The 19,422-nt window shown below is 47.2% G+C and overlaps 1 protein-coding gene across 1 annotated transcript; it reads left to right on the top strand.

The window, feature by feature from the left end:
* Nucleotides 1-393: 393 nt before the first annotated feature.
* On the top strand, nucleotides 394-19,046 carry COL9A3 (collagen type IX alpha 3 chain). Its single transcript, XM_053453285.1, has 32 exons — nucleotides 394-586; nucleotides 2,780-2,848; nucleotides 4,505-4,540; nucleotides 4,772-4,843; nucleotides 4,950-5,003; nucleotides 6,790-6,825; nucleotides 7,080-7,103; nucleotides 7,449-7,502; nucleotides 7,884-7,937; nucleotides 8,377-8,418; nucleotides 8,805-8,861; nucleotides 9,864-9,917; nucleotides 10,286-10,339; nucleotides 10,508-10,561; nucleotides 10,807-10,860; nucleotides 11,467-11,520; nucleotides 11,760-11,813; nucleotides 12,316-12,369; nucleotides 12,785-12,838; nucleotides 13,569-13,613; nucleotides 13,740-13,793; nucleotides 14,112-14,165; nucleotides 14,360-14,413; nucleotides 14,699-14,770; nucleotides 15,151-15,186; nucleotides 15,482-15,526; nucleotides 16,198-16,230; nucleotides 16,465-16,611; nucleotides 16,878-16,932; nucleotides 17,320-17,502; nucleotides 17,652-17,729; nucleotides 18,062-19,046. The coding sequence occupies exons 1-32, from the start codon at nucleotides 530-532 to the stop codon at nucleotides 18,244-18,246; spliced, it is 2,028 nt and encodes a 675-aa protein (XP_053309260.1). The 5' UTR covers nucleotides 394-529; the 3' UTR covers nucleotides 18,247-19,046.
* Nucleotides 19,047-19,422: the final 376 nt, after the last annotated feature.

Genomic DNA, 19,422 nt, shown 5'->3' with positions numbered 1-19,422 from the left:
TTATTTATTTTTTTGGTTAAATAACCTCCAGACTACCAACTGGTCAGTACAATGTTTCATTGAGAGTTTTTCATGGCCTTTTAACACTTTGCGGTATATTATTACATGTGTTATAATGCTGCGTGCTCGTGTAACGCGCGGGGAACGCTGTCTTGTGTGAATGGAGGCTTTTCTTTAACGCTAAACAATATTCCAAAGACGAAGTGTTCGCTAACTGAGCCCTAGGAGCTGACAGTCTAGCAGAGAGCTGTACTGGGGCAGATTGCTGAGTCGGTACCACCTCTGTTTGTCTTGCATTCCAGTGGATCCAGCTAATGACTACCCTCATTCATAGTTGGGCTACAGCCTCTCCCTCCTCCCTCCTTGTCCTCTCTCCACCTCCACTACTCTGAAGCCTCCTGACTCCCAGGACCTTCAGACTGAAGTTAATCTGGAGTCTGACGTCTCTCGTACAGGGGTTTGGATCCATCACAGAGGGGGACGCTAGGTCGGTTCGCAGCCCACTAAAGGGAGAAGGTGCTTGGTGACCATGGCTGGTCTCCCAACTTTTGTCCTTCTCCTGTTAATTCATCTGGCCACGTCCCAGGTAAGAGCCCCCCGTCCTTCTAGAGGGTCCTATACTGATCCCACCATTCCTCTACAGCCCAAATACCAAATTTGACTTATTCCTCCTTTTTTCTCCTTTTTGTGTTTGGTGCAGAATGTCACCATCTAGGCGTGGAGATGGATGTTTTCATTAAATGTTTTATTTTTTGGTAAAATTTGCATTTCCTTAACTCTTTTTAGGGCACTGAGCGGTTCATAGAGGTGCCGTGCGGTTCATAGAGGTGCCGTGCGGATCATAGAGGTGCCGTGCGGTTCATAGAGGTGCCGTGCGGTTCATAGAGGTGCCGTGCGGATCATAGAGGTGCCGTGCGGTTCATAGAGGTGCCGTGCGGTTCATAGAGGTGCCGTGCGGTTCATAGAGGTGCCGTGCGGTTCATAGAGGTGCCGTGCGGTTCATAGAGGTGCCGTGCGGATCATAGAGGTGCCGTGCGGATCATAGAGGTGCCGTGCGGTTCATAGAGGTGCAGTGCGGATCATAGAGGTGCCGTGCGGTTCATAGAGGTGCTGATTTTTGTAGCGTTAGGTACTATCTGATGATCTGAGGCTTCCGTGATCTCAGGTTTTAACAACTTTTAATTCCCTGATGTTTACAGAGACCCCGATTATCCCGAGAAAGGTCCCAGTTACCCTCACCAGATCAGAACCAGAATTCCAGTGCTGGTTACGGGGCAGATCTGGGCGTAAATTCTCCTCATTTATGATATTTGTTCCTCAGCCTCGGGGCGACGCTCCCGAAAATCAAAACGCCTTCTTAGACGATGACAAATTCTGGGTTCTAAATGTCTTTAACCCCAAACCAAGCATTCAAATTCCTGTTTACTTTGAGGGGTCTCCGTATTCCCGGTGCTGTCCGTGGGGTCGTTGATCGGGGGAACAGGAGTTTCTTTGTGTGTTGGGAGAGTTTTAATTATCGTGGAGCCGCGCTTTGGGGTCTGGCGAGGTTTTAAACATCACGTTAATGCTGGATTTAAACGTAAAATTATTTGGGGTTAAGGAGTCTGAAAATTCGGGGTTTACGTAAATCAGGACCGAGGAAGTAATTATCAGTCTTTTGACAGGTGATTCTGCCCTAAAGAGCTTACAATCTAATGGTAATTAATGGTAATGTTTGAGAAATCTCTTTGGAGAGACATTTGGAGATTATTAGTTATTTCTTCCCACCTGATGTTAAATTCTGCATGCTGGAGTGAGCTGGTGATATTACGCAGCCCCCCATTATAGCAGCAGATGGGATACGTGTCTGTGACCCTTCCCGGGTACCTGCCCTAGTATCCGGGTACCTGCTATAGTATCTGCGCACCTAACATAGTCTTGGAGAACCTGACATAGTATCTGATGTAGTATCTGGCGTAGTATCCGGGTATCTGACATAGTCTTGGAGTATCTTGCATAGTATCTACATATCTGATGTAGTATCTGGCACAGTATATGACGTAGTATCTGATGTAGTATCTGGCGTAATATCTGATGCTCGCTCTTTGTTATGTACTGAGCTGCAAAATTATTTTTACTATTTTTACTTCGTAACAGTTCTCTGTTTCCTAAACCCTCTGCTTAGTTGCGGCTTTGTGTCTTTAGGGGGTCCGTCTCAGATCCTGCCACCCAAACATATGAGAATACTTGGCAGCAGCTGCTGCAAATGGGACCCCTTGTCACTGTGGTTTAGGCTGTTATACAGAGAGATTATTGCCCCCGAACCCTGTGGAATCTGGCATTGAATTGGCTGGCGGCTCTGATTAAATGTCCGATGTGATAAAATAATCATTTTCTAAAGTCAGTGTTTTTAACACCGCATTAGAAACCAGATTCCTAATTCTGCTGATCACCCAAACTCTTTCCAGAAAGAACTCTTTCATCATGTCAAATTTTGCCTCATTCGCAATTTTGACGGGAACACTTAATTGCCATGTGACAGGCTGTTGCTATAGAAATTGAAAAAGCTTAAAAGTTTCTGTGTTGTAATTGAGCCTTCTTGATATTTTTGTGGCTTTAACACTGTGTGACTAGTTATTCTTTGGTTTATATAGCGCCATCCTATTCCGTAGCGCTGCACCCTGAGAATGATAAAGAATGAAGACTCTTAATGACCTTTTTTTTTACCTTTCACACCCGACTGTCCGTCTGCCGATGAAGTCCCCGCAGGTGACCCTGTCTTTTTCTTCTCTTTTTGCAGAGAGCCGGACCACCGGGACCCCCAGGTCCTCGAGGACCACCAGGAATCAACGGGAAGGATGGAATAGATGTGAGTGCTGGGGGGACCCCCACGGGAAAGGATTGGGAGGGCTCCGGGCATGGAGCAAAAACATAGGAAGATGCTGTTGAAAGATCCGCTGTGTGTTAATTTGCCATGTGTCAAGAGTTCCGACCGGCAGCGAGCGGGTTAAAGGAATTCCTTTGCTGCCGAGGGCTGCGTGTTTATTCAGTATGAGTATAAAAGGTGCTCTGTGTGCTCGGTGACCCCCCTCCCCGCAGAGCCACGGTCTACCTGCCCCAGTCTGAATACTCCCATCTGCGCATGTACACAGCGGGACTATCCGCACGCTGCGGGCTCAAAGGGCCAGTGTCTGCTCATTCTTACAGGAGCTTCATTCATCGCCTTCGCTGAGGCTTACTCACTAAATCATGTGATATTCACACACTCAGGCGCAATTGCCTGTGCTAAAGAGCTTGCCGTCTAATTTCTGGTATATAAGTAAAAAAACTAATATAGGTTGAAAGTTCATTGCTCTGTTTTACACCCCGGTTCAACCTGTTATTTATTGGTATATATATATATATATATAGCGCCGTCAGATTCTGTAGCACTGCGATGTGGGATGTGATAATGATAAAGCCCGAGCAGTCAGTTTCTTCGGTATTGATCATATTGTGTGTGTATAAGCAGCGGCCGTCACCCCTGTAATCTGCCCCGCTGCCACGTGCTGCCCCCCGCCACGTGCTGCCCCCGCCACATGCATTCGCACGCAGCTGGGACATTCCTCACTCACACGCTGCTTTCTCACACTCCAGTCTGTGGCATTCCATGCACGCTTTTCTCACACCGCTCACCTCTCTGTCCCGGCCTGTACTGCGCACACTCACACTCACCCTCACGCGCCTCCTATTTGTACTCTCTGTCACTTTTCCGCTTACCTCCTTCATGTCGCTCGCCCCATTCGGCCGTTCACCCCGTGCTGTTCCTCTCTCTCACCCTCCTCTGTAACACGTCTCGCCCATCTTCTCCTCTCACACTTCCACTTATCTTACGAGTGACTTTTCTCCTATCTCCCAAACGCACCCCTCTTCCCTTTCATTTCACTCTTCTCCCCTTTCTGACCCCGCTCACACTCACTCTCACACACACTCACTCTCACACTCACTCTCATGGAGTTTGTGCCCAATCAATGTTAGGGGCTTAAGGTATTTATTTTAAAGAATGGCTTTAATGTCCTACTACAGTAAAAAAAAAAAAAATGTGAGGGCTGGAGGCAGATCTGGGACATGAGAAGGCAGTTAAAGGGGCAGGAAGGCTTTGCCAGAGGTGACGAGGGCAACAAGGGCTTTGGGCAGCATTTAGGTGCTGATGGGATCCGGGGCTCCTTAATGTTTTCCCGGAGAGTTCCCTTTTGGTGAATGTCTGGGGATAGAGAGGGATGAGGCTAGCTGGGTAATTAATTACCCCTCAGGGGCAAGACCAGCAGTCACCCTCATGGATCACATCACGGCTACATCATAAGGGCTGGGACACGGATCACATGTGGCTACTTCATACCAGCATACAGACCCTCCAACATTTCACATACTGAGACAGGGGGGGGCACTTTTGTTTTAGGGGGTGTGGTTAGAGGCGGGGCTGGGGCAATTAGAAGAATAACGATGGTCGTCTGATTTTCATTAAATCAATGTATTTCTTTTTTAGGGTGAGCGCGGTCCGGCTGGGCTACCCGGAACCCCGGTAAGTGTTACGTGGGACCCCCTAAACTTACAGTGGAATCATAATGGGTTGCTTCGGGTATCATTGCAACAGAGTCCCCAGCAGAGAAAGGGTTAAGAGCGAGCACTACGTCTGCTGCCTACTGGACGGTGATAGGAGTTGTAATCTTGTAATGGATAGCGGGCCATTAAGGCTCTTTAAACAGCAGCTCAGGGGAAAGGTGATTTTAAATCACTCTTTAAAATCTTCCAGGGTCCCAAAGGAGCCGCCGGGAAACCAGGGGAACCTGGAAAACCAGGAATTTCCGGACTCCCCGGAATCGATGTGAGTATCTCCCAGCCCGACGTCCTGCTGCTGACTCACGTAGCGGTCAATACAACCCCGTGGCAAAGGGTTAATAGGTAATAAATAACCAGTCTCTGTCTCTCAGGGGCTGACCGGACCGGACGGGAAAGCTGGGCCAGATGGCCCCCCAGGACAACGGGTGAGTGAGCCACTGGCGTGCAATGGGTTAATATAGTGGTTGGAATGTTCTAGTGTGGCTCCTGCACTGGAAGCCATTGAGGGTTAAGGGATGTAGCATGTGGGGCAACCATAGGATATATCTGGGGGCTCTAGAAATTACCGGGGGGCATCGTGGATATCATTGAGCTGGAGGTGTTATCAGGGGTCACGGGGCAACTGAAGAGGTCATAGAGATGCTGTAAGGAATGGGGTCTCTGACGAGACGCTGGAGGACCAATGGGCGACATCCCAAAGATTTCAAATGCTTGATTTTTCCGAGGTTTTTTTTACATTCCGGGTCCTCTGAAGACTCACCGAGGGGTCGTTTATACGGAGCATGCGCCGGAGTTTCCCCAGAAAGTGTCTTTCAGCCGAGTTCCTTGAAATCCTTATATAAAGCAGACGGACCCCCCCCGCTGCCCCCCATTCATCCACTCAGTATTCAGCCATTCCTGCATGAATATGAGTCGAGGCTCACGGGTCCGAACGGTAATCCTACACCCTGCAGCGGCTGCCACCGGGGCTCGCTCCCTGGGCTGTGAGAAGCCGCCGAGTGGCATCCGTTCTCTTAACAGGACTTTGTACAAAGCCGTCTTTGTGCTGAGAGAGGAATTCTCTGTGAAGATAAACAAAGAGAGACATTTACTCTTCATAGCTCGGCCGGACGCGGCACAGTCAAGGCGCTTGTGTGTGCGACGTATGTGTGTATGCGGTTTGTGTATTTACACATAACATTGTATGCTCTTTGTTCCTGTGTGTCTGGCGTGCGCATGTGCCATATGTGTGTGTGTGTATATATATATATATATATATATATATATATATATATGTATATATATTTAGGGAATAGAGGGGCTCTCATGGACTGTAGGAAGGAGAGGAACATTATAAGGCTTGGTGGCACCAGTGGTGTAAGAGCGATGGGACAGTCATATGCGGTCTCTTCTTGGACCTGCCTGGTACAGATCAGAGCCCTAAGCCCCCCATCATATAGGTTATAGGGTCCGTACAGAGCCGGCCTTAGGCGTTGTGGCGCCCTGTGCGGACTACTCCTCTGGCGCCCCCCCTCTCTGCCCCTTCAAACTGCCCCCTTTTGTTTTTTTTAAAAAATTCATGTTAAATAAAGTTTAAAAAAAAAAAGCAAAAAAAAAAACGATGTTTCAAGTTAAGTCCCGGGCAGGCGCCCCTGCTACCATGGCGCCCTGTGCGGTCGCACAGGTCGCACACCCCTAAGGCCGGCCCTGGGTCCGTATGTGCTCAGAGTGACAGGAGTTCAGCGGTCGAAGAGGCTGAGTAGAAAAGTCCATATGGGGACGTAATGGGTCAGTACTCCATATCTATGGGGTATATATCCAGACCCCATTGGTCCAATGTGAATGGGGATCTGGGGGTAAAACATTTCGAGGGGCAACTACAAGTACAACTAAAAAATTAACGATGGTTAATGATGCCCCCGAACAAACATTTGGATCAGCGAGTGAAGATGTTGATACAGAGACGGTGTTCGGACAGATGGACGTCCTGGAGCAGCGCCAGGTGATGGACACGCGGTGGAGTCCGGCTGTCTGTCCCGCTACCCCCAAGTAGCACTCCTTGGTAAAAGGGTGGCTCCAAATAACAGCTTTTCTTGTAATGAGATGTTAAGCATGTACCCCCAGACCTGCTGGAATAGACCCCCCGTTATTATCCGGGATCGGCTGATACAAACCCCTCGGCTACGTTGTGTCTAAAGTCTGTAAACTACAATGTGTTGTGTTTTGTTTTAGGGGGATATTGGACCACCAGGACCAGATGGACCCCCAGTAAGTAGAGATTCGCATTACCCTTTTCACTTTTAACACCGAAACTCCCAGCCTGGACCCCAAACCCCGATTGATTAGAATATTTAAATATTAAATTTTTTTCTGATATAAATAAAACATTTCACCGGGGTTTCACCTGTCTTATGAAATTAAATTTCAAATATAATGTAAGAATATCCACTACTCTGACGGCGACGTTCTGTACCCGTTCCTCACACTATTCTGCTTTGTTAATTTTATTTTATTTTTTTCAGGGCCGAGGACCCCCAGGGCCCCCTGTAAGTCTAAGAATCTTTGTCGATTTTCATAAGTTGTGACCTTTTCCTCCTGTATTCAGATTTTCCTCCCCATATTTCTACTGAATACACAATTTCTGGCTGTCCTACCGAGCTCTCAATAGAAGTCTGTTTGGGTTCATGTTGAGTTATTTAGGGCTCGGTGGAGGAGTTTTGGCCGAAGTGAATGAAATCTTTCAGTTAAAGGTTCTGCACTTTAGGAAGAAGCCGTAGAATTACTTTGCCATTGATGTCCTCCTTCCCGTCGATGTCCTATAGCCTGGCCCAAGCTGACCACGAGGCACCTGGTGCCACCTTCTCACTCTCATTGTCTTTCCGTCTCTCCAGGGTTTGGCTGGACCCAGTGGATTACCAGGTGGAATTGGACCTCAAGGCCCAGCGGTATGTACTTTGACACGTAATGGCGGTTCCACGTGACTCGCGAAGTCACCGATATCACGGCCAAATCTGTCCATCGGGGGGGACAGCAGACACAATGCGCTCTGTGGTACTTCACGCGACCTGCTGAACTAAACCGCAGTTAGAAGGTTATCTTCTGTCGGGTTGTCGTTTTTGTGTAGAAGTTCTGATTTCCCACAGACTTGGCCGGTCACCGGGACCACCTGTACCTCGCTGCTGGGTTTGGATGTCCGATGTACTCTGTGTCTGTTCAGCAGGAGGCTGCGTCTGATAAGAAAGTGTAGCGCACGGCGTGAGATGTGTTTGATGGAACGTATAGATACGGACATTGTGGATAATAAATGTATATTTCATATCTTACAGGGACCTGGAGGACCCCCAGGACTTCCTGGCCCACCTGGGCCACCAGGGCCACCTGTAAGTCATCTTAATGGAATAATATGGTGACACATGCACTGGTGTAAACTAAAACAAATTACCGAACATTCAAAACGTACACGGCAACATATGCAGCGCACACTGAAACATGGAAAGAACATGTATGCATACCAGCTGCTGGTACGCACTCCGCGGACACTAACATGTGACACGTGAAACATATTAATGTGCTTGACGCTCCGAGACAGCTTACACCGCAGATCCTGACTTCAGAAAGGTCCCCTCCGTATTCCGTGATCAATGTTTGCGTGACGCCTTTGGTGACGGAATCCGGATTGGGGTCCCGTCTGAAGCCTGGAACTGCGGGGAATGTCCGGTATGGGAGAGACGTGGAGTCAGTCTCACTCGCGCCTGGGAGCGTGCGCCTCGAATACCAAGCGGCTTTTTCATCTCTCTCTTCTCACCCTTCTCTCCCCAGGGTCTTCCAGGAGTTGTTCCTAATGGCAATGGCGACTTGCAGGTAAATATTAACCCATTCCTTTCTCGCACACGGTAACCCAAATCCCCCAGCTCAGCAGAGATCATGGTCTGTGAGATCCCAATGAGAGCAACCATTCAGGACCCAACGACATAAGCCCAGGAGATGTTTGAGTGTCTCGCAGTCCAGGATAGTCTGTCTCTTCCCATCCACGTGTGCATACGTCTATTCTCCTGTATTTCTTATGGTTACCGTCGGCCCATGTGTCTTTCTGTCCATCTGTCGTTCCTCCTCCTCTGATGTCTGTCCATGTGTCTCCCGTGTTTTGGGGGATCTATCTGTCTATCAACTCAGGGTCTCTCTACCAAACATAGTTGTGATCCTCTCATTATCACTGAGTTAATCATTGTGCACGTCTGTCCCCGCAGTGCCCGGCCGTATGTCCTCCTGGACCACCTGGACCCCCTGGCATGCCAGGATTTAAGGTAATGGATCACATGACCGTGTTGTCATATATATGTTACCTGGGATCCCTCAATAGACCGGTCCCTAATGCGATGAATTACATCTACGTTGGAGATTTCATTTTTATTAGAACATTCAGTGATCCACTGGATTCTTTGTTTTCCTGAGCAGTAAGGTGATCTGTAACAAATGTCACAAAGCAGATCTACATGCGGCTCTCTCAGTACACAGACTCTGCATTCTGATTGGATGATTTGTTAATAAATCTTATGTGTGCACAGATGGAGACTGGATCCCTTGCTGTGGTTTCTTTATTTTGCCTTGGCTGAGGGTGTGATGACATCAATTTGGTGTTGGATCAATTTAGATCAGTTTAGATCAAAATTAGATATAGTAGATTCTTCTTTTTGGTCGCTAAGTCTATGGTTCAATCTGCATGATCCTGGATCCCATTCTATATTATAGAAGAAATGTGATCTGGCTAATCCTTTTATATTAACGTGTGGTGATCGTGGCCCTTAACAATCATGTTATATAATTATCTGGATCCCATGTTTGCTTTGACGGAAATGATTGGTTCATTGTGGTTTTTAAAGGGATCTAGTGGATCTTTATGATGCTGAACAGTGGATTGTAAGCTCCAGGATCCCTTGTTACTATAAGCTTTGGCATTCAATTTCATGGATTCTTTGCTTAAGCAACGAACACAGAGATCTGCTGGATCCTTACTCCAGGCTGGTAACGATTGGTTGGACATCTGTGCCATGTGACTCCTTCATTATGGAGACGTATATTATTTTTATTGTGTCCCGCTGCTATGTTACTGGCTACGGGGGGGTCCACATGCAGGGGATTTATTCACCACCGTGGATACCTCCGCTGCGTGTTCAGTAACAAGGTCAGAGTAGATCGATGTTTATATGGGGGCAGTTTGACAGGATGGCACCATTATCGTTACAAGCTCACATATTTGGGGGGCTGTGCTCCTTTATTTACATTGTGACTCCCTTCTTTCTCTACAGGGTCACACGGGACACAAAGGGGAGAGAGGGGAGCTTGGAAAAGACGGGCAGAAGGTAAGACCACCTCCAGACTGCAGACCCCCAACAAACCTGTTCACTTACCTGCGATGCAAGCATGTTATTCCACATTCAAATAATAGTAATGCTAATAATAACCATAATAATAACGTGAATGATGATAATATCATAATTAATGAATGATGATAATAATAATTGAGGCTTTAACCCTTTTATAGTGCGGAGGTTCAGTTTGTATTAATATACTAAATTTTGCATCTGCCACCCAAAAAATCCCATGGTGCTCGGATGGCTTTACACAATGATCTAGTGACGTGATGGAGGGAACTTGGTGGGTTACGACCCCCTGGAAAGGCTGGGGTATAACCTGCTCATTTATCCTGACCCCTGTTTTGTGTTTTCAGGGAGAAGCCGGACCCCCGGGACCTGCCGGAATCCCTGGCAGCGTGGGTCTGCAGGTAAGCCTTGCAACGACTACCTTCCAAAACCTGGAACCGAGGGCCTGTTAACTGACCCATGGAGCTGACAGTCTTCGGCACCAGATACTGGATACACGAAGTGGGTTTAGGTTTTCTGAAAATGGCCGATAAAACAAACACCTGATACAATCGCTCTTTGTTTTTTAGGGCCCAAGAGGTCTGAGGGGGGCAGTCGGAACTCAGGGACCCGCAGGTGACCGGGTAAGTGGTTTAATTGTTTAAAGTGAGATACAGGCAGCTGGATGGTAAATAAACCACAAATGTAATGTGTAGCTGTAAGTAATTACATCCCGGGCAATCATACACACACACTCATGCGCACTCATTCCTATCCCACACACTGAGATTTACTGGAATCGCTGGCACGGTCGCACTGCCTTTCTCTTCGTATTTAAGGTAAATTCCTTGTTGTGGTTTGGACCATTTATCTCTGTCTTTTCTTTCAGGGACCCACTGGATTTAGAGGCCCCCCAGGTCCTCCAGGACCCCCCGGCAAAGCTGTACGTATGAAGTTTAAGCCGTGTTCACCTTTAAGCGAAATACTCTGGCACAGGCCAGAATAGATCACTTTTCCACGTGTGCAGACATACAGAGATGTACCAACATTTTTATGGGCATATACCAGTCCTAGTGGTAACAAGCAGATATACGGCTCCAGGGGTCTGTCTATATATCGGTCACTCAAAGCTGGCCAGAGAGTCCAGAGAAACTTGTGGTCTGGAGAAGGAAGTCTGGTGGGGGGGGGCACAACAATCAACGTAGACTGTAAACCGATGACGAGGGTAGTTCTAGACCAATTTAGTGGAAAGTGCCCATCCCGCCAGAGCTACTGCAGGGACGGCGTAATAAATAATAAAGTGCTCTTTGTGTATTCCCAGAGGATGGGCAATGCACGGCCCCCACCCCTCACTCTAAGGGGGCATTTAAATTATTAGGGGGCATCGGGAGATATCCTTAAGGAGGAGATATCCTTAAGGAGTAAATGGAGTGAAGTCAAGGAGATACCATCATTTTATTTTGCGTGGCCCTCCTTAGAGCCCCCAACAGATGCCTACAGACAAAACTGCCCTCATTAAACCTCCTCACACCTCTGTCTGTCATTACAGGGCGACCAAGGAGACCGAGGATCTCAGGGATACCAAGGGCCAAAGGGTGACACGGTGAGTGACCTCTCTTTAAAGTTGGTTTCACGCCATCCAAGGGCGCATAGGAGAATCTGAGACCTAAAATGTCTTGCGGTGTCATGACATCATCTCCTAACATCATTTCATAACTCACACTGAAAATGGTAGAATCAGCCCGTTCTGGATAATACTGCGTCCCTCATGCGTGTATTATGTCATAAAGTTGGTTTATTAAACGTGACGATGCCGTGGATAAACGCTGGTTCTGTTTTTAGGGAAAAGCTGGTGGTAAAGGAATGCCAGGAGGTCCAGGACCCGTAGGAGAACCGGTAGGTGTCCATACTGTATCCCAGCACCGCCTCTGACTACTTGGCGAACCTAGAACCCGCGTACGGCTTGGATACACGTGTTGGTACAAAGACCATAGCGCGGTGTACATGCGCTAATTCCCTCGGCTTCCACACGCCGGATCCAGCACCGGTACCCAATACCCCATATACCCTGATCAGATTAGATTGTAAGCTCTGCAGAATAGGGCTCTCGTACTCGGGTGCGTTTGTTGTTTTTCGTACATGCTGAATGTTTCTTGAGCTGTGGAATTATATGAGTAACGTAGTAATTTAGGTTGAAAAAAGTCCATCGGGTTCAACCTTTCCGCAGAGCCTTCCTGCTTTTGATCCAATTACGCTATTTTTGGGGATTTTCCCACTTAGGGGGAAAAAAAATCTCTCATGACTCAAAAAAATGATCAGATGAGTAATAATATCTATGTATCAATAATCATAAGTTACCCACCTGCCCTCTCTGTGCTATTTCTCCTCCTGAATACAGGGCATGCCCGGGCAGGACGGCCGAGACGGGAACCCAGGACTGGATGGCGAAAAGGTTTGTAAAGATTCCCACCTTACATAGAACGTGGCGCGAAACGAGAACCACAGATCTCCACTCACTCAGTCACTCTATGGAGGAGGTTCAACCCAGCACTCGCTTGCCCCGCGTTAATCTGTCTGACCTAGAATTGCAAGATTCTGGGTAAATTGAACTAAAAAAAAAAGGCAATTTATTGGACTGCTCAACTTTCCTCTGCCATGACTGACTGGTGCCCGTCTTGAGGCACTGCTGGCTAGTGTGATTGTTGCCTACATGGGGAACCCAAGGAAGATGTCATACCCGGTACCCGGGGTATCTAATGAGGCATTGCGGCCGGAGCAGATCGTTCTCAGCGCGGATGTAATATATACTCGTTATGCATGCGCAGAACTTGGATTTGAACCTGTCATTGTTTTCTTGTATCCTGCAGGGTGATGCAGGCAGAATGGGAGTTCCTGGAGAAAAGGGACCCAACGGCCTTCCCGTGAGTACCCCACATTTATAGATATCGAGGGGGTCCCAGCGCTGGCAGAGGGTGCAGAGCCTGCGCAGCTAAACAATTCAGCACCAATACGATATCAGCCCCATATACCAGAGCATTACAGCGCATGTGTGTATGTGTATGTATGTGTGTGTATATGTATATATATATATATATATATATATATATATATATATATATATATATATACTAGCCCAATATTTATATTTCTTTTATCGGCACCCCTATAATAAATACCCCACCACCACCCTCATCATAACTCCAAGTATGATCAACCCCCCCCAGGATAACAATACATGTAGATTAAACATAATAAGAAAACTTTAATGGGCATCTTAAAAGGATGCGCACGCACACATACTAAACATTATGACCCACACACAAACACGCCAACATCCACTCAAACATACAGAACACGGGGAGGAAAGAGGGGCATCGGGGGTTTGGGGTCCAGAGATATTTCAGGTACGTTTTGCGAAGTCTGCCCCTCTCCTCCAAATCATATCCCGGAGGTCTGGAGATTAAGTCGCCCCCAGAGCTTTCGCCCAGTTAGGGGTTACTTCGCATGGAGTCGCAGCGCAATAAAACCGATCTGGAGAACCGAAGGGAATGAAGGTTTACAAACTCTTTGAAATGGAAAACGTATATAACGGTATCGTGTACGCCGTACGAGGACTACAGCGCTAATCGACTCGTTTTTGTGTCCCCGCAGGGGCTTCCTGGTAAAGCCGGACTTAAGGGAGAGAAAGGACAGCTGGTGAGTGATCTCTGGAGAGCCGTCACCGGTCTGCGCGCTGAATCAGAAACATGGGTTATGTGTTATACACGTTCCGGTATCGGGGTCTCGCCAGCGGGGGGTAACTGAGTGCTGTTTCTCTTGCAGGGGGCCTCAGGAGAGCTCGGAAAAGCAGGACCCTCGGGAGAGCCAGGTATCCCCGTATGTATCCCCAAAACGCACTCTGTGTGCCTCCTGCGCGCCCCTAGGATTGGGGGTTATGAGGCTGACTGTCGGGTTTCACCATTTTATAACTTGGCCGGCTTGGGTCATAATTCAAAACGTGTTAAAAATGAGTTTACAAACGCATTATTTTCCGTTAATGTGCATTCGGCGGATGTGTGAATCCTCCACACGCGTTTCTTCTAATTACTGCACATCGATATATTATTTTTTAACAGTATTTGTTTTTATGAGGCTGTTTTGGGGGCAATTTCTGGCCTGTGAGGGTCATTTGGACTATGTATGTTTTTGTTTCAGGGTGAAGCTGGACCCCCGGGAGACAGAGGGGTAGCCGGACCCAGAGGTGGATCCGTAAGTCTGGAGCACTGAAAGCCTACATATAGAACACTATACACCTTTACCTGTCGCGCGTCTGAGCACTAAGCACTAGAGCGTTCACTCAGCAGCCTGACAAAGACATATTACATATTCATCTCATACACGACTCATACTCTGAGGAGCCCGGTATCGTGGATAGGCACTCACCTTGTTTCTTGTGTCTCCAGGGTGGCGTCGGGCTGCCGGGTCCCATCGGTGTTCCAGGAGTGCGAGGCTACCAGGTCAGTACCTCATGTCATGGGTTTGCGCAGCATCTGGGGTCAAGCGGCCAGGTTATGGACATGCATTTATCTTTATCGTAAAAGATAATCCCTTATTTAAAAGCATTCTCCGGGGTCGCCCTGACCTCTTATTGTTCCTCTGCTAATTACATGGGGGGCCTTATAATGATCGTTACCTTAGCGGGAACATTGAATGGGGACAGACGGTTACGCGCACGGCGACGTGGGCCACCTCCATCTGCATCGCCGCCACAAGTCTCATTTTTCACATTATTTCCGTTTTAGGGGAGAAAAGGCAGCATTGGAGACCCCGGGTTACCAGGGCCAACCGGAATCCGTGGTGGATTTGGAGAGCGGGTAAGAGACGTCAGCTGAGAATCCAGAAGGACCCCCACAAACCGTATCGTATAAATGTTTTATCTAAACCAGAATATTGTCGACCTCCCCAGGCTCCTCTATTCCCCGACATTATTGTTACGTTGTATTTATTACGTTTCCGTATTGGCGGACCCCGGCGGGAACTTGGTATGGGCCAGCCACCCCAGCTCTGTGCGAGGTCTTCCAAATTCCCTGAACACAGCCCCAGAGAGGCCCCTAATCCCACAATAAAATCCTTAATTAGTCGTCAATTAGTAGAGAAGCCTCGGCAGGACCCAGACACATGTACGCGGTGGGAATGTTTTCGGATATTAACGCCTGGATGGTTTCATGGCTTCTCGCCCTCTTTTTTTTCTCAGGGTCCTCTTGGAGCTGCCGGCCCCAAAGGAAATCAGGTGAGCAAAGAGAGCCCGGAGACCTGCATGGTGTTAGCGGGGAGACCCCCAATGTTTTTTCACGGGCATTAAATCCAGAAGGGATGTTGGGTAGCGCAGCATTGTCAACGTCTAACGTATATAGGAGACGATGTGTGTGTTGGACTCGCTGCCATAAGTACCAGTAATTACCGTTAAACACGGGGAGTCCCCGAATCTCTTCCTACCAGCGCATGATACAATGTTACTTGCTTCCGGTCAGATGAGAAGTGTTTTTTTTTTCTCCTGCTACAATCACTACGCTGTATATTTTTAGGGTCTTGCTGGATCAGACGGACTTCCAGGAGACAAAGGAGAGATGGTAAGTAACTAGCTACCTGCACGTGGGTCTCTAGAATTTTGCTGCGGTATACGATGTGATTCGCAAAAGGCAGAATATTCAGCGCAGCCAGCGGCACTTTTTAGTAAGGGTCAGGCGGCACGTTTCACGGAGCGGGGTCCGGTGCCTTTTAGATGTTAAAACAAGGTTGTCACGGTTGAACCTGACTGGGGCTTTAACGGGAATAACCAATGCATGAGAGTTACAGAGGGGGCAAAGTGACCGGGTTCCTGGAGCACTGGGATCAGCCCCATCTCCAGACTATATTAAAATCCAGCATTTTGCTTTAGACATGCTGGGGTTTGGACTGACTCCTCGCAGGGGGTCCGATCTCCGTTAATCTCCAATCTGAAGTCATTAGGTGAAATGAAAGAGGCTTTACTCCCGCAAGCGCGTGTTCTCTGCTACCCTGCTGATCATAGGTGCAAAAGTTAAATAATATCTCATTAAAAAAGTTCCCGGCCCTCTTAGTAAATCTCATCCAATCTTAGTACATCTTCCCGTCTTGGGGTTATTTTATAGGTAACAGTTATTTAGCTGGTGTCTCAAGGTACAAACATTCATGCTCAATGTAACCCTTAGAGGGCAAAATCAACTTGATGCTTATCAGGAAATTGTTTTTTTTCTCCAAATTTCCCCTTTGTTTGTTACAGGGACCATTTGGCCCAGTTGGACAGAAGGGAGAGGTAAGAAAGGACTTGACTCCATAATCCTTTGAAAATGTCAATAATAATCTAGTCGCGAGCCCCAACTGATGCTCCGTCGCCCCAACGGGTTTACAGGAAACTCAGCTGGTGGACTTGGCAGTCTCTGAGACCCCCGGGTATTGGTGTAAATCCCCCCCCCCTGGCATTACTCGTACAAAATGCTCACCAAATGCTGCCCCATTTACCTACGACTAATCTTCTCTCCCCTACCAGCCTGGCGTAAGAGGAGAAACTGGCCCTAAAGGTGTTTCTGGACCCAACGGGACAGCCGGTGTTCCAGGGATTCCAGGCCCTCCGGGACCAATGGGATTCCAAGGAGAGCAAGGAGTACCGGGGATCACAGGAAAAGCCGGAGTTCCTGTAAGTAACCGCCGTATGAACATCACCCCCCCCACACACCTAATTCTACGTGATTTTAAGGGAAAAGAAACACTACAAACCTTTCCAATATTAAAATATTAATTTAAGATCCTTTGTTCGCTGCCAATCATACAAAACGCATGACACCGCTTCACGCCTGCGTCATCTTAATTTTTGTATCCGCTATAGAAATAAAGCGCTGGCTTATTTTATATAAAATTGTTGCTTTTTACCGTTTTTTTTTTTTTTTTTTTTTTTTTTTTTAGGGCAGGCACGCGAGCGAACAGCAAATCCGGGAGCTGTGCGGAGGAATGATCAGCGGTGAGTTTAAAGAAGAAGCGTCTCGGCAGCGGAACGTTTAGATATCGACAGACAAGTTAGAATTCCGGGAGTCCTATAACGGCGTGAAACCTTGATAAATAACACGAAATCTTTATTTACTGCATGACGTATCGAGTTAGGGAAAGAAGACGACATATTTAATTTAGAGGACTCTAAAAATACACAATTTGAAAGGCATGGATTCCAGAAGCTGCTAGTTTATGTATAAAGACCGGTTCTAAGCACCATATTTATTCTGTCTGTACGAGAGTCCTTGTCCCCCTCCTCTTGCTTAGCTTATAGCCCCCCTTATACCCCTTGTACCCCATGAAGTTGTCCTCGTTGAGTGTGAGAGCTCTGATGTATGTCTATCACTTTTCCTTCAAGACCAAATTTCACAATTAGCTGCTAACCTCAGAAGACCCCTAGCTCCAGGAGAGATAGGCCGTCCAGGACCCCCAGGTCCTCCGGGACAGAAAGGACCCACTGGTCGTGTTGGACATCCTGGTGCTCGCGGCCCTCCAGGATACAGAGGACCCACAGGAGAACTGGGTGATCCTGGTCCTAGAGGTAAGTGTCAGAATCTGGGGTGTGCTGGCACCCGTGGGTCCCTGTACGCGGTTCTTAAGAATCCAACCAATTAAAGTGACTCGCTCAGTGTGAATAGCGGGTCCTAGATGGTCCATGATGTTTTACTAAACTGTCCGATGATATTCTAGGTGATGCCGGTAACAAGGGAGACAAAGGACCCACCGGACGAGGTATTGATGGACCAATTGGAGATCAAGGAGAACAAGGTATGTCATTTCAACTTCCAAGCTAGACATGCGCAGAGATCGCTAGTAGGTCTGTAATGAAAAGTAAATTTACCCCTCGTTCCTTGAAGTCCAAGAGCTTGCGGATACACCTTGGCTACTTGTATACAGTGAGCTGCAAGCATGGCACATGAACGACCAAGGTGCCGAGCTGGCGGGGGGCAGCATCACAGGTTTGAAGGAGTGAGCTCTTGATGAGAGAATGGGCTGCCACAAACCCCATGGTCCAAAGTTTAGGTTTTTTCCCCATTACCACAAAGAATTATGCGGGACGGGAAGCCTCCGCGGCTGAACTTGTTCCTCTGCCGTTTCAGGTCCGCAGGGAGCTGCCGGCATAAGCAGGGACGGCCGGGACGGTGCATACGGCGAACCAGGATTCCCCGGCGAGCCAGGAAGATCAGGAGCGATTGGTGCTCAGGGTACCCCAGGAATATGTGATACATCCGCCTGCCAGGGCGCCGTGTCTGCAGTTAAATCCGGCAGCTTCAAAAACTCCTAAACCCCTCCAGCAAGAGAAGGAACTGAATATTTAATGCGGTACAACATTGTACAAAAGCAGAGAAGACCTCCCTACCAACCTGCCGGGAGAGTGGCCCTTTTATCACACAAACCGGGAGCGGACCCTTCCAGCCTGAGACCGGCTTCACGAAACCGGAGATCATCTGATTTGAAGTAATGCTAGACGATGAAATTTTACATTTTACTATTTTCCCCCAATTTACTTGTTACCTCTTTGAAAATCCCCAAAACACGGTGTTTTCTAAACTTTCTCCAAAGCTTTTATGTGCATTTCGTTTGGTGCTCGATATTCTTGGTGCGCGGCCTCCCCCCCCGTATATTACAAAAGCTCATCAAATACTCAGCTCCCGATCTAATCTCGCTCGAGGTAAGTGTATATAGAACTTCCACGGGAGGCTAATTATTAGTTTTTGCCACAATCTACCCTCCGTTTTTGCACACTTTTTGTAAAAAAAAAAAAAAAAATCTGCCAAAATGTGACACCTTGTAATTAAAAAAAAAAAAAATTAGTTTCCAACCAAAGCCGACTGTATGTAAAATGCGTTGTAAAAATAAAAGGAGGTTTTAGTTTGTCATTTTTTTAGCACATTGCGTTTCTCTACATCGGATAAAAGAAAGGGCTGCGAATATATGTGAATATCCGTGATTTAAAGATTAGTATTTATTTTGGTGACTTGTATGTACATTAAAACCTGTTGCATCATCTGTTGTAATATGAATAAAGCCACTTTCCGTACACCGAAAATAAAATTGTTCAAGACATTTGCAATTTATTAACAACTAAGAACAATTGACTTTAATAAGACTATACACCTTAAACGGGCTATATATATATATATATATATATATATATATATATATATATATATATATATATATATATATATATATATATATATACACACCATTTTATAGGAAATAATGAAAGAAAAATTAGATTATCGTGGCCTCTACTAGAAAACGGTGCCCTTTAAGCCCTACGCCTAACACAGAAATACTTTCTGATCCCAGCACTGCTCCTGATCGCACCCTGGACAAGCAGCTGCTTTAAAAATGCATGTTATATAAATAATAATGGAACATTTTTACCCCATATAAGACCACAACATGTAAAGCGCTGGATTTGGGCCCTCAAAGTGCCTGCGTTTTTAAGGTA

The sequence above is a fragment of the Spea bombifrons genome, chromosome 13 (genome assembly GCF_027358695.1).
Source record: "Spea bombifrons isolate aSpeBom1 chromosome 13, aSpeBom1.2.pri, whole genome shotgun sequence".
Lineage (NCBI taxonomy): Eukaryota > Metazoa > Chordata > Amphibia > Anura > Pelobatidae > Spea > Spea bombifrons.
This window is presented reverse-complemented; position numbering and strand designations above follow the sequence as displayed.